The sequence below is a fragment of the Drosophila gunungcola genome, unplaced genomic scaffold (genome assembly GCF_025200985.1).
Source record: "Drosophila gunungcola strain Sukarami unplaced genomic scaffold, Dgunungcola_SK_2 000001F, whole genome shotgun sequence".
Taxonomy (NCBI): Eukaryota; Metazoa; Arthropoda; class Insecta; order Diptera; family Drosophilidae; genus Drosophila; species Drosophila gunungcola.
In genome coordinates, this window is record NW_026453197.1 from 10138033 (window position 1) to 10150483 (window position 12451).

The 12451-nt window shown below is 45.5% G+C and overlaps 6 protein-coding genes across 6 annotated transcripts; 2 read left to right on the forward strand and 4 right to left on the reverse strand.

Annotated features, from left to right (window-relative positions):
- Positions 1 to 98: 98 nt before the first annotated feature.
- LOC128262370 (C-type lectin 37Db-like) lies at positions 99 to 893 on the reverse strand. Its single transcript, XM_052996571.1, has one exon. It carries the CDS (start codon positions 858 to 860, stop codon positions 255 to 257), a length of 606 nt encoding a protein of 201 aa, XP_052852531.1. The 5' UTR covers positions 861 to 893; the 3' UTR covers positions 99 to 254.
- A 623-nt stretch (positions 894 to 1516) lies between these two features.
- LOC128262366 (small glutamine-rich tetratricopeptide repeat-containing protein beta) lies at positions 1517 to 2894 on the forward strand. Its single transcript, XM_052996568.1, has one exon. It carries the CDS (start codon positions 1637 to 1639, stop codon positions 2717 to 2719), a length of 1083 nt encoding a protein of 360 aa, XP_052852528.1. The 5' UTR covers positions 1517 to 1636; the 3' UTR covers positions 2720 to 2894.
- Positions 2895 to 3097: 203 nt separating this feature from the next.
- Positions 3098 to 6146, reverse strand: LOC128262364 (apoptosis inhibitor 5 homolog). The gene is made up of 7 exons (XM_052996565.1): positions 5956 to 6146; positions 5722 to 5883; positions 4930 to 5463; positions 4661 to 4861; positions 4391 to 4593; positions 4145 to 4331; positions 3098 to 4081 (listed from the first exon to the last, which is right to left on the reverse strand). The coding sequence occupies exons 1-7, from the start codon at positions 6022 to 6024 to the stop codon at positions 3836 to 3838; spliced, it is 1602 nt and encodes a 533-aa protein (XP_052852525.1). The 5' UTR covers positions 6025 to 6146; the 3' UTR covers positions 3098 to 3835.
- Positions 6147 to 6460: 314 nt separating this feature from the next.
- LOC128262361 (conserved oligomeric Golgi complex subunit 5) lies at positions 6461 to 9032 on the reverse strand. The gene is given in 5 exon segments (XM_052996561.1): positions 6461 to 7060; positions 7128 to 8198; positions 8253 to 8717; positions 8719 to 8877; positions 8949 to 9032. Coding segments are annotated over 4 exon segments (2256 nt in total). The 5' UTR covers positions 8860 to 8877; positions 8949 to 9032; the 3' UTR covers positions 6461 to 6481.
- Positions 9033 to 9215: 183 nt separating this feature from the next.
- LOC128262371 (ragulator complex protein LAMTOR3 homolog) lies at positions 9216 to 9866 on the forward strand. The gene is made up of 2 exons (XM_052996572.1): positions 9216 to 9375; positions 9439 to 9866. The coding sequence occupies exons 1-2, from the start codon at positions 9332 to 9334 to the stop codon at positions 9767 to 9769; spliced, it is 375 nt and encodes a 124-aa protein (XP_052852532.1). The 5' UTR covers positions 9216 to 9331; the 3' UTR covers positions 9770 to 9866.
- A 341-nt stretch (positions 9867 to 10207) lies between these two features.
- On the reverse strand, positions 10208 to 12288 carry LOC128262363 (glucosidase 2 subunit beta). Its single transcript, XM_052996564.1, has 2 exons — positions 11181 to 12288; positions 10208 to 11094 (listed from the first exon to the last, which is right to left on the reverse strand). The coding sequence occupies exons 1-2, from the start codon at positions 12181 to 12183 to the stop codon at positions 10451 to 10453; spliced, it is 1647 nt and encodes a 548-aa protein (XP_052852524.1). The 5' UTR covers positions 12184 to 12288; the 3' UTR covers positions 10208 to 10450.
- Positions 12289 to 12451: the final 163 nt, after the last annotated feature.

Here is a 12451-nt window from a genome sequence, read left to right on the forward strand (position 1 = left end):
TCATGGCCTCAAACCATGAATTAGATGTGTGTTTAGTAATGACACGAACCCCGAGATAACGGACAGAAATTAAAGTTTTAATTTATATTCTTATTTTCGAATTTCGGCTTTTAGCTTTAGATTTTTATGTATTTTACTTAGTTCTTATGTTTCGTAAAATATATATAACCATTACTTTTTACATATGTATATTAGATTTTATTGTAAAATTTCTATGACAAATTTGAGTTGATTAATTTTTTAATGCATATGTTTTAATCGCTCAGCTCGCAAATAAAATGACTTCTAGTATTACACTTGATGTCGTTCATGAAGTAATTTCTTTGTGCCATCAATTCCACACAATCCTCATCTTTATTACCAAAGACACGGCTGGGCTCCCAAGTTGCCCACATCAAAAAGGCTGGTTGTCCGGTTGCTTGAGAAACGTAAGTGACATTATCACCCAGGTCGCTGATTCCAACCCAATAGTTTTGGCCAGACGTCAGTTTTAATTTGATTGCAGACAACTCCTCGGAACTCCTTGGAGCAGCCAGGAATCCATCTTTTTGTCGGCAGACATCCGATGCGCCCCACCAGTTTCTTTTGAGATGACTTTCGATGTAAAAGTATCGCGAACCAATTTTCTCGAATCCTGCGATCTGCTTTCGTCGAGTTTCTTCAGCGTCTTTTAACGTTTTCCCAGCCAGAAACAGATTTTCCTGCAGGGTTATTAGTTTCAACTGCAAGCTAATTAGACTTTGTTGATGTAAGACAAATTCAGATGAGGCATTCGAAGTTGCTGTATCACAATCTCTTGCCAAACATCCCTGCTGATAAGCTGCACTCAAAATACTCAAAAGAAGCGCTGTTTTAAACATTCTCTGACTTAAAGATGCAGCTGCTGAGTACAAAGTTTCTGAAAAACTAATTCAACATTTGTTCTTTCTGCGCTTATATTCAGCAGAATACATTTTATATACATACATGTACAGATAAGGAACAATTATAAACATTTAAAACATAGATTGTATTGTTTTTAATAACAAGGTAACGATAAGGATTTGATTAATTGGTAAACTTGATAGTCAGTGGGATTAATTATATTTTTAAATAGTTTGTTCTTTTCCAATTTTTATATTAAAGAAATTGATAACAAGTTTTTCAAAAAAAAAAATTTTATAACTCTTTTATTCCTAACAGATATTAAAAAAAGTCCAAAAGTGTTGATATTGTTAAATAACGTTTCTTTCTGAACCTATATTACAAGTTCAAATAAATTCCAAAACTATATTAAATATACTTGGCCTAAATGGAATAAGTAGATAGATAGCATGTGAGTTAAAATTAAAGCAAGAAAAATAATAATTCTTTTATACTTTTTTCAAGTAACACAAGCGAAAAGCTTTTGTTTTAAATATTAATATTTCCAGATTGTTTTATGAAATTCCGAAAATATCGTATTTAAGACCGTTTCCGAAATAAGTGTTCCGATACCACTGACCCGTTTCGATAACGTCCCCAGCTCTGGTCACACTACCGCACCGATACTTTTGACAGCTCAGCTCTAATTCTCACTCCACATTTCGCCTAATCACATTTACTTTTTGTCGTACCATACGAAATCGAGAGAATAACTACCACAAGTTGAACCAAAATGCCGGACGCAGTGCAGCAGAGTTTCGTGCGGAGCTTCATCGACTACCTGAAGAAGCAGTTGGACGCGATGTCGCCGGACCAAAGTGAGAGCATCGAGGTGGCTATCCAGTGCCTGCAGGCGGCCTTTGACGTGGGCGATGATGTGGATGATGCGGCGCAGGACGCCGCCGGCCAGGATCAGGCCACCGCACAGAGCAGCACATCCAGTGCCCCCGGCGGCGATGCGCTGGGCGCCAGCGGCAGTGGCAGTGGCCCCCCGAAAAACATCGACATGTTCGAGCTCTTCCAATCGCTGTATATTGAACGCAATCCGGAATCCCTGGCCCTGGCCGATTCCATCAAGAACGAGGGCAACCGGCTGATGAAGGAGTGCAAGTATAACGAGGCCCTGCTGCAGTACAACCGGGCCATCGCCTTCGATCCGAAGAACCCGATCTTCTACTGCAACCGGGCGGCTGCCCACATCCGTCTGGGCGACAACGAACGAGCCGTCACCGATTGCAAATCCGCCCTGCTGTACAACACCAACTACAGCAAGGCGTATTGCCGCCTGGGCGTGGCCTATTCCAACATGGGCAAGTTCGCTGAGGCGGAGCAGGCGTACGGTAAGGCCATCGAGCTGGAGCCGGACAATCCGGACTACCGGAACAACCTGGAGGTGGCCAGGAATGCTAGGAATCAGCCGCCGCAGCTATCGCATCTGACAGACGGTCTGAACGCCATGCTGGCCAATCCCACGGTCAGGAATCTGTTTAGCAACGCCGAAATCGATCTGGAGCAGCTGCAGTCGATGACCCAGAATCCGATGGTGATGAATACGATTGGCCAGCTGTTCGCCAACATGGGCCAGCCAAATGCCGGAGGAGCTGCTCCCGGTGTCGGTGGTGCTCCACCCGGTGCTCCTGGCGGTGGTGGTGCCCCACCCCAGATTCCGGCCATGCCCAACGACATGCTGCAGCTGTTCCAAAGCTTCGCCAGCCAACTGGTGGGCGCTCAGCAGCCGGGCGGTGCACCCAATCCGAACGGCAATCCTGGTAATCCTGGACAGCAGCCGGGCAATCAGCCTCCGCCGAGCATCTAGTGGGCGAGAAATCGTAGCCAGGATCGGGACGGCAACACAGATTAAGTTTTTAAGCTGAAACTATAATTACTGTATTTATAATGTTTAAATGGCTTCTATTACGCAAATACATATATATATTTTTATTAATGGTAATAAATATATGCATCCAAATCGCTGCGTGGCCTGCAAGTCATTTTAGTTTCTGTTGTAATCGAATTTTCCACGGTTATTTATAGGGAGTTACATAATAGTAAGACAAAAACTAGTACGTTTTCCAGTAATTATTTCCGGAAAACCATATACATGTTTATTTGAAGCATTTTTATTTAGTTCATATTCTTCCTGGTGGTAACTACATTCAGAGTTTTTTTATAGGTCAATAAATATAACATGGTGTAGTTTTAATGTTGCTTTTATTGAATTCAAGAAATGTATGCTTTCTGTGTTTTTTTTTCTGCTGATTTGCATTTCTACGTGGTACAATTGTTGATTTGATTACATGTTAAATAAAAACTAAAAGCTTTAAAACAAAACGTTGATTTAACAAACACTCTATTGTTTGAAAATCGTTTTCTTCAAATCGGGAAACTAACTTTTCCGCAGATTTGCAACTTTGTTTTATAGATTGATATTGCAGAGTTCGTTCAACTGGTTAACTTTATAATCTTATATTTATGCATTTGACAGAATCGAAAGTTAGTTGTGAGATAAATTCAAAACGAAGCCAGCGCCCCTCTTGTTGAATTCTATGAGAAGAGGGCGTGACGTTGTTTGGAATATTCCACGCAAAATGGGGCAAAAACAATTTTCACGAAAATAATAAAAGCAATGCGTGAGGTGTATGAGAAAATGGTTTTTAAAATGTGGCATTTACTTTCCATGAGAATAAATTGCGCTGAAAAGAGACGAAAGGGGGAAAGTTACTGGGAAATTAGATGTCATACTCACCAGAAATCGCTGCAAAAAGTAGATTCTCTAGTTTTCGTTTGTTTACTTGCTTGGTTGCAGCATCATTTAAGTTTCGTTTATTCAGCACGAATCCAATCTCTGGTAGTATTTTTAAGGTTTACGGACTAGGGACAAACCATTCAAGTGAAGTACGCGCTGTTGCTTATCTGCTTCTGTATTCTTTACTTAGTATTTGTTGAAGCGTCGATTTCTGTAGCCTCCGCCGCCGCCGCCCCCGCCGCGTTGTCTCGTCCTGTTGTTGTTGCCATAGTTCTGGTTCACCTTGTTTGAGTATTTTCCAGATGGCGGCGAATAGAACTTCTGGTCGTTGGATGCCCGCGCCTTCTTTTCCGGCTCCTGATCCTTCTCCTTTCCGTTGGCAGCTGCTTTTTCTCCAAACGTAATGGGTGCGTGGCGCTTACCAAGCTTGGTCTGCAAAGTGGAAAAAGCTCGTTTGGTTATATAGACTTAAGGAGAGTAAAGTCAAATCCTTACATTTTTTGGCACAATCCAGGACAGCACAATGTCATGTTTGAATATTGGCGGCGAGTGGAATAGATCTCGTATCAACACGTTAATGTTTGATGTTGTTTTTAGCGCCGTCTGCTTCAATTGGTTCTCCTCCGTCTTTAGCTCCTCCCCGGTCTTGCCCTTTAGCGCCTCCTCCAGTTTCTTAATATAACTGCAATATAAATAATAAAATAAAATATTGGAACAGTAATTCATTTTTCTTAAGCCTACCCCTGTGTTCCTCTTGCTAGATATTGCAATCTAGCTCGAAAGTCTTTTAGCTTCTCCGCATCCTCGACGAAACTTAAACTATTTGGATGGTTCTTTCCTAGCGTGTGCAGAGCGTACAGTAAGCACTCGGCGTGCGAGAACTGAAACGAGGGCGGGGTATCGCCCAGATCCTCATCGCTCAGCTTTGGCAAAGGCATGTACTCCTGTAAAGAAAAGAAAAAAGCACTGGTTATACTATATGTTTCTGAGTGAACAACCAACTGATCTCACCAGTAATACATGGTAGACTGCATTAATGCGTTCGCTGGCATTCTCCAGCTTGTCCGTGTTAGTTATCATCTCGGCAAATACTTTCAGTAGTCTGAGTTGAATTTGATCTTGCGACACTGCAGTGGCGATCATGTTCCAGGTCTTGATGGGCAGCAGTTTATCGCAAACGTGAGCCACAAAGGCCGTTGATTTTATGGTTTTCTACAATAATAGCAAGAGATTAGATTTGGAAATAAGCAGAGAGCAGCTAATTCATGCCTATAACGTACCGAAAAGTAAGGTGCCGCTGCAGTGGCGCACTGTATAAATCGCTCCACAACCTCGTCATCGACAGCAATGATGTCCGTGTCTGTGTTATTAAGCTCCGCTTGTTCGGTGGCCAGCTTTACGAGCTCGGCGTGTCCGGTGATGGTGCTGCCCAGTTTGGTGGCCCCCAGAATCGTCATGCACAGATGGAACTCATCAGCAGTGACGTCCTGCAACGCCTTCTTGATCTCCTCCACAATGTAGTCCTCGATTTCCTTGGTTATAACCGTGGGTCCCATGGTCAGCAGTTTGGTGGCAATGAACTTGAGGCAGCGCTCCCTTGTCGTCTCATCCCCCGTAGTTATCTGTTGAAAGAGTCCGGTGACGGAGCTTTTGGTGTCCAGCTTTATGATGGCCAGCAGCGAGTTGTTGACCTGCTGCAGTTCTGTGGCATCGTCCAGGATGAGCAGTTGGGCCAGAGTGTCGCCCACTCGAATGGTGGCATCAGCGTTTCCCTGACAGAGTTTCGGCAGATCCTTAATGGCCTGGCGGCGGATCTGAAGTGGTGTAGAAGTGGTTTAGTTAGTTTTAGTTTATTGCTCTAGAATTTACACACTTTGGGCAGTTAAAGATTAAATACTAAAGGCTGATATGGAATTTAATAACCTTATGTGGCAATTATAGAATTAATGAACAATTTACACGTTGGACATACATATATAGGAAAAATCTACATAAAGAGTTGTATAGTTTAAAAATTCCTAACTCAATATATCATCTTGTTAAGTTCAAAGGGTTTACAGCTCCCCACCCACCTGTGTGTCGTCATCTTCGCACAAATCGAACTGGGCATCGATGGCTGTGTCGGCCAAATCCGGAAAATGCTTGAAGAAGTTGCCAATGAATTGCGATGCCAAGCGTTTTTCCTTCGATGTGCCCTTTACGGCCTTAATAATCTCTTTGTATTCCTCCACATGCTGCAAAAACAATAGATATCATATACATTTCTCATACCGTTTTTTCCGGCACATTTTGCAATGGCGGCTTACCTCGGATATTTTATCGCCCGCCTCGGACAGAATTTCGTAGCATTTGTACAGTCGCTCTATGTTGTCCATCTTCTTAACTATTAAGTCTCTGTTGTTGCAGCGATTTGAAGCGATTCCAGTCGGTTGTACACCTTTTTTATTTAGTTGAAGTGGGCGACAGCGTTTTTCCCTTATTTTTCACGTTGCAAACAAAATGGTGATCGGTAGTGTGACCAGAGCTGGGGAAAGTAAAAATACGGAATCAGTCGAAGCAACCGATAGCTATCGAATTTTATCACGCAATAATCGTCATCATATTTAAAAATTCGATTAGTTTTTTGAGTAACATTTTACAAATTGTTATAATACTTTATATATTAATTAATTCGTTTTGGTTTAAGGGTAAAAATTTAAAATACTCGGAATTAGTTTTCACAATAACCAATAAAATAGAGAGCCCTGTAAAAAGTACGTTTGTGCTTTTTGTAGATTGAAATGTTTTTTAATTTTAGTAAACCGATTCAGTTCTATAGAACAAATTTGATATTTATGAAATTGCCTTCAAGGCCTGTTCAAAATACTCCACCATCATGGGGTAAACTTCGTCGTATTGCTGAATGTTCTTGCGCCTCGCATTGTCGCGATACCGCTGCAATGCCCCCGAGATTAGCTCCAGTTTCTCCCGCTCCGCCGTGTGTCCATCCAGCCACTCTATCAGACGTTCGTTGGACCAGTTGGCCGTGGTATGTGGCGACTGCAGATCCGCTCCAGCGTGTCCGAAGAGCAGCAGCAACACTATATAGCTGGGCACCAGGGAATCCTCCCCAACCGTCTGCTTCACCAGTTCCTGGGCCGTTTGGACGATCAGCAGGGACATGGCTCTTAGCAAACGCGAGGGCTTTCCAAGCTCGGCGAGATTAGGGCACAAGGGTTTCAAAGCTTGCTCCATGTGCTGGCAGTCCTGCTTTAAACGCTGTCTTCCCGCCGCACTTAAAGGACGCAGAATGCAGACATTGTGCAGAAAGAGCTCGATACAGCGTTTGGCTAGCTCGTGGCCACACTTCGTAGTCATCTGCTTATCATCGAACAAGGCGATGTGATGCGACCAGGAACGATTGACAAACTCCTAAGGCATTTACAAAGAAACTCATTAATGTAGATCACTTTTACTGAATGCTGCTAGTGCCACCCACCTGCAGTTCCTTCATGTACATCGACGGGCCTGTGGTCGATAGCCTCTCCGTGTTCAATCCCGGCTCCCTGTGCATACTCAATATGATGATACTGATGGTCGTTATAATCGACTCCATTATTTGCTGCAGAATGGTGCCGATGAGCAGATCAGCCTGCTCTAGGGACCGGGCTATAATTTCCCTGGCACTTCCCGGGGTCTTCTCAAACTGCACTTGAAGATCGCTCAGCATGCGACGCACGGAATCCTTGTAGTAGTACAGAACATTCGCCAGCTGTGTGTTCTGCTGCTGCTGCAGGTTGGGCAGATCCACAACCTGCTTGGAATCAGCTCCCAGCTTAATTTGAGCCTCCAGCTTGGTACACATTTCCTTGCCGCAAGCTGCGAAAACATTCGCAATGGAGTTCGTGAGACGGGAGTCGATCAAGGCCGCACTCAGTTCTGTGGAAGCCACCCTTATAAAGTTGTCCACAGTTTCGTTGCCAGGTAAATCAACTCCAGCCAAACAGGCCTTAAAGTTGGCAGCACACTTGCTAACGTAACCCACTTCCAAAGGAGCGAATAGCTCGTTATCGAACTGAAACTCCCCATTCAGACGCTGTTCCAAGCCGCGAGCGGAAGTCAGGAGCTTGGAGAGTCCTTCCTGGAGGGTCTGCGTCACATGCTGGGCGCATTCGTCAAACGATTTGCGCAGCAGCTGTTGCACCTGCTGCCAAAATCGCTGCGGAATGCACTGATCCGAGGCCTCCGATGTGTAGCCAAACTGGTTAATCTGCTCCAGAGATGTTTTAAGCAACTTAATCTGGGTGCAGGTCTCAAAAAGTTCGTCGTAGAGCAGCCAGTGCAGGGATTTCCAGAACTTGGCCCGGAAGTTCTGGGTGGTTGTCAACTGGGGAGTTTTTCCCGGTCCCCTCGAGGGAGCTGGTTTGCTAACATTGTGCGTGGGCGACTTATTGAGCACGGATATGTCATTCCCGGCAAAGCACTCCTTGAGCGATTGCTCCATGTCCGCGATAAAGGTGGCCAGCAGGTTTTCCAGCGATTTCTCCAGCGTATTGAAGTTCATAAAGATCTGTGGGTTAGGTATTAAAGTAGTGTAATCTCTTTACGTTCTCCCCAAGCCCACCTTTAAAGCATTAACCACTTGGTTTTGATTTCGCTCCTGGAGGCCCGTTACCAACTGCATCTGCGTGAGGTTCCTTATCTTCTGACCCGAACTGATCACGTAGGCCCGCTCCTGCTGTATGAACTCGATGTCCTTGAGCTCCTTGTCCTCGATGAGCTGGCCCAGCTCGAAGTGCAGCTCCGCTTGGCGCAGGACATCCTTGGTGCCCTTCAACTTGGCCGCGAGTGTGAGGAGGGTTCCAGCTGAGCGCAGGAGGTGGCTGACATCGTGCAGACGGCCGAGCACCTGCGTCTGGTTCTCCACCTGCTGGTACTGCGTGTCCACCTGGTTCTTCAGCCGGTGTCCCGTCTCCCTGACCCGCTGCACATCCTCCGCCAGCGTGTTTAGAGCCGCATCGAAACGACCGGCGTGGGTGGCCTGCTGCAGAAGTGCTCCATGCTTATCGCGCACCTGCTGGTGCAGCTCCTTCCTTGGTGTTCTGCAGTTGCTTGGACAGCTCCTGGATCTGCTGGCCAATGGTTAGGTGCGTCATGGAAGCGGTGTAGTCGTCATCATCTGAAGCCGCCGCCTTTGGGGGCTTCGTCGCGCCCGGATCACCAGTCACCATGGTCGAGGAAGGTTTAATCTTTGGAATTATCAATTCTCTTATTTAATTACCAAATTATTTCTACTAATTCAATCAATGGTAATACAAACATTTATTTCCACGCAACCAAAAGCGGCCTCCAATCGATAACTTAGCAAGGGCGTAGGCAAAAGGTATTAAAAGGGGTTCTGTTATTTTATTAACTATTACAAAGTTTTTGTCATTATCGTTGTAAACGTTGACAATACAATACATTTCTTTAAATAAAATTAAAAATAGAAGTAAAAATTCTAAACAAAATTAACATTTTTTATTTTTTTATATTTTGGTAAGCTTTAATAATGACCCCCAAAAACGACGCCCTTGTAATGTGCACTTATCGATAGTTTCAGTCAGCTGTTGGAAGTTTGTTTTGTGTAAATAACTGGATGCGGAGAAAAAACTGAATTTTCTTATTCTTAGTCCGTCGCTTTCACACTTTCACGCATTCTCCATGTCGGACGACATCAAGAAGTATTTAGATGGCCTGCTGCAGAAGTATATGTTCCCTTAAGGAAAGGTTTCCTGCCTTAATAAACTTGCGTACTTTTCACTTTAAAGGGTCAGCGGCCTGTACGTGATTCAGATAACGGACCGCGACGGAGTGCCCCTCCTGCGGGTCAGCCAGGAGAAGAACGTAGACTTCGCCCTGATGCCCTCGTTCATTCCCACATTCACCACCGCCTGTGACCAGGCCAGCAAGCTGGGATTGGGCAAGAACAAGACTATCATCTCCATGTACTCCAACTACCAGGTGGTGCAGATGAACAAGCTGCCGCTGATTCTGACCTTTGTGGGCGCGGAGAATTGCAATACGGGCCACATCCTCGCCCTGGAGCACCAGGTGGATGGCTATTTGGAGGACATAAAGCTGGCAGTTACCGAAGCATAGAATTAATCTACACTTTAATATGCATATTTTTATAAAATTCTTAATGTTTATACTCTATTAAAAATGAAATGTGTTATATAGGGAATTAACTTAATATTCATAGTCCCCTTTTTTGTTAACTGATTCAAAAATAATTTTTAAAGTACGAAATTTTTTGACACTTTATTCAGAATGAAAGTATGTTTCTTGCTTTATGTAGATTGTGGGTGTTTTTGTAATTAGCCTCTTACGATTAGTAAACCGCAAGATCCCCATATATTCTGATATACAATTTGTGCTCAATTATTACAAAACTATTAAGTATGTTTACACAATGCAACTAGAATGTTTATTTGCTATCATTCGATTTAGAAAGAAAATGATTTTAACAAAACTATGATAATTTACTAAGAATGTGTCCCAACGAAATGATTTTATTACCAATGTGCTCGACTATAGTTTTTTAAAAATACTATGCGTTTACACTTTATTCAAAATGAAACTTGATGTACTTTTTGCTTAAATGCATACACTGAATTAATTTGCTACAATTCTTGATGATTTTCCTGCAACAGCTTGGGAATGATCTCGACAAAATTAATATTCTCCTTTAAAACTAAAATACAATCCCCAAATCTCTGATCTTCGTATGCCAAGCACACCACACATTTCTGTTCGGCTCATCCTTGATGGTGGATCATTTCAGAGTTCGTCGTGCAGGTTTTCCGTCTCGGCCTGGAAAGCTTCGCTGTCGCAGGCGGCGGGTGTCTCGAATTCAAAGTAGTATTCACAGCGATTTGGCTCGCTGACGGCAGTGATCTTGGGCTCCAGGGCACAACTGATGTTGATGATGGCCGAGCGATTCGGACCATTCCAGCAGGCGGCCCCATTGGTGTACTTTTGCTGCGAGTACTTCTTGGGTTCGCCGATCCATTTGTCCCAGCGACCCAGCGTGGTTTCGGCTCCTCCATTTCGCGACTTCTGAGACGCCCGATCGAAGGGGCAGAGAGTGTAGACATACTCCCGATCCTCGAAGTTGTAGCACTGGCCATCGTGCACGGCCCACTCCTCGGTGAGGCCGTACCCCTTGCTGTTCTGCTCGTCAATCTCCTTAACCTCCTGCTCGATCTCGCGCAGACTGCGTTCCACTTCCTGCAAAGCGTTACGCGCCTCGTTGGCCTGCTGGATCAAACGCTCGGTCTCCGGATCGTAATTCGGCGGCTTCACTTCCTCCACATCCGGAGACGCTTCGCCCACGCCAACATCGGGCTCTTCGTCGTCGTACTGATCCTCCTCGCCCTCTTCGTCGGCTTCGATCTCTTCTTCCCCAGCCAGATCAGCTTGTTCTGGAAGAGTATAAAAGTATAAAGATAAGATAAGGGATAACAATATTCAGCGTTTAAGTATATTAAATTAAGAAAGCCTTCTTCACCTTGACTTGGCTTTGGCGGAGTGGGCTGGATTCCCTCGGTGGTGGGTTGCTCCTGCTCGACAACTTCCTCTGGCTGCGGCGGCTGGAATAGTCCCTCGGCCAGCATTTGTAGGGGCTTAATCCTTGGCCAGGCGAGTGTGACGAAGGCATCCAGATCCACGCGTTCGCGCTCGTCCAGGAAGAACTTGGCCTCCTCGATGGTGACCACACCGTTACGATCCCTGTCCAGATTCATGTCCACCATCAGTTCGGTGACCTCGACGAAGCCATCCTTATTGGTGTCGTAGCGCACGAAGCTGAGCGAGGCCTCCTGGCGCATCTGCTGTGGCTCCTGCTCCGCCTGAGCCGTCTCCGCGTCCACTTCACGCTGCTCCGCCTTGAAGATATCAATTGCCTCCTTTTCCAGAGCCTCGGCGTTTTGCTTGAGCTGCTCCTTCTCGGTGCGCAGAAGCACCTGTTCCTTGTGCCGCTGGTCCAGCTCGAGACGGCGAGCCTCGCGTTCCGCCTTCATCTGCTTGCCCTTGGTGATCATCTCCAGGCGTCGCTCTGCTCCTCGCTTGTGGAGCTCCGCTTCGTTTCGCCGTTGGACAGCAGCCGCCGCCCCGAGTTCCAGGCAGGTGTTGGGGCAGCCGACCACCTGTGACTCATCGCTGCCGTCGCAGCAGTCACAGATCCCGTCCTGCACCTGCGAACTGGGTATGTCCACCGACTGGTGGCCCTTGTTGAGGCAATGGAACTGGCCGTTTGAACAGGCCGAAGTGCCCGGCTCATCGCTGCCGTCCGGACAATCACAGTAGTCGTCGTTGATCTGGGCGAAGGGTATGCTCCGGCTGCCATCCAAGCAGGTCCAACTGTTGTCGCCCGCCCGCGGTTGGTACAGTGAAGCCTTGGCCAGTGAGACTCCCAGCGGACGTGGAACATCGGTGGCCGAGCTTGCATTTAGGAACACTATTGCCACCACGACGGGTATTAGCACCGTTTGGCTAAGTCCCAGGCCTTGCATTTTGGATGTGATTTTCGCTACTCCTAATTATTCTTCTAATTTCAGTTGGTGGTCCTGTTCTGTAAATCTTACGTGGAATTTGCTATGGTATGGTTTTTTTTTTACAGTAAATGCCGGTGTAGCGCTAGCGGTGGCAGTAAAGACAGCTATCGATAACAGCAGCCAGGGGCGTGAGTAGTAATCGGTGAGAGGGTATGATTTGTGTAAACGTATAACTGTTTTATTATTAAGACAAATAATATTTACTTATTATACCTATTAAAATAGT

Excerpts from the sequence above, each read along its gene's own strand:
- LOC128262370 (XM_052996571.1), bottom strand. The coding sequence starts at position 860 with ATGTTTAAAACAGCGCTTCTTTTGAGTATTTTGAGTGCAGCTTATCAG.
- LOC128262366 (XM_052996568.1), top strand. The coding sequence starts at position 1,637 with ATGCCGGACGCAGTGCAGCAGAGTTTCGTGCGGAGCTTCATCGACTAC.
- LOC128262364 (XM_052996565.1), bottom strand. The coding sequence starts at position 6,024 with ATGGACAACATAGAGCGACTGTACAAATGCTACGAAATTCTGTCCGAG. Across the intron at positions 5,884-5,955 it reads CGGGCGATAAAATATCCGAG|CATGTGGAGGAATACAAAGA; the intron begins GTAAGCCGCCAT and ends TTGTTTTTGCAG. Across the intron at positions 4,082-4,144 it reads CCTGGATTGTGCCAAAAAAT|ACCAAGCTTGGTAAGCGCCA; the intron begins GTAAGGATTTGA and ends TCCACTTTGCAG.
- LOC128262371 (XM_052996572.1), top strand. The coding sequence starts at position 9,332 with ATGTCGGACGACATCAAGAAGTATTTAGATGGCCTGCTGCAGAA. Across the intron at positions 9,376-9,438 it reads TTAGATGGCCTGCTGCAGAA|GGTCAGCGGCCTGTACGTGA; the intron begins GTATATGTTCCC and ends TTCACTTTAAAG.
- LOC128262363 (XM_052996564.1), bottom strand. The coding sequence starts at position 12,183 with ATGCAAGGCCTGGGACTTAGCCAAACGGTGCTAATACCCGTCGTGGTG. Across the intron at positions 11,095-11,180 it reads TCCGCCAAAGCCAAGTCAAG|AACAAGCTGATCTGGCTGGG; the intron begins GTGAAGAAGGCT and ends ATACTCTTCCAG.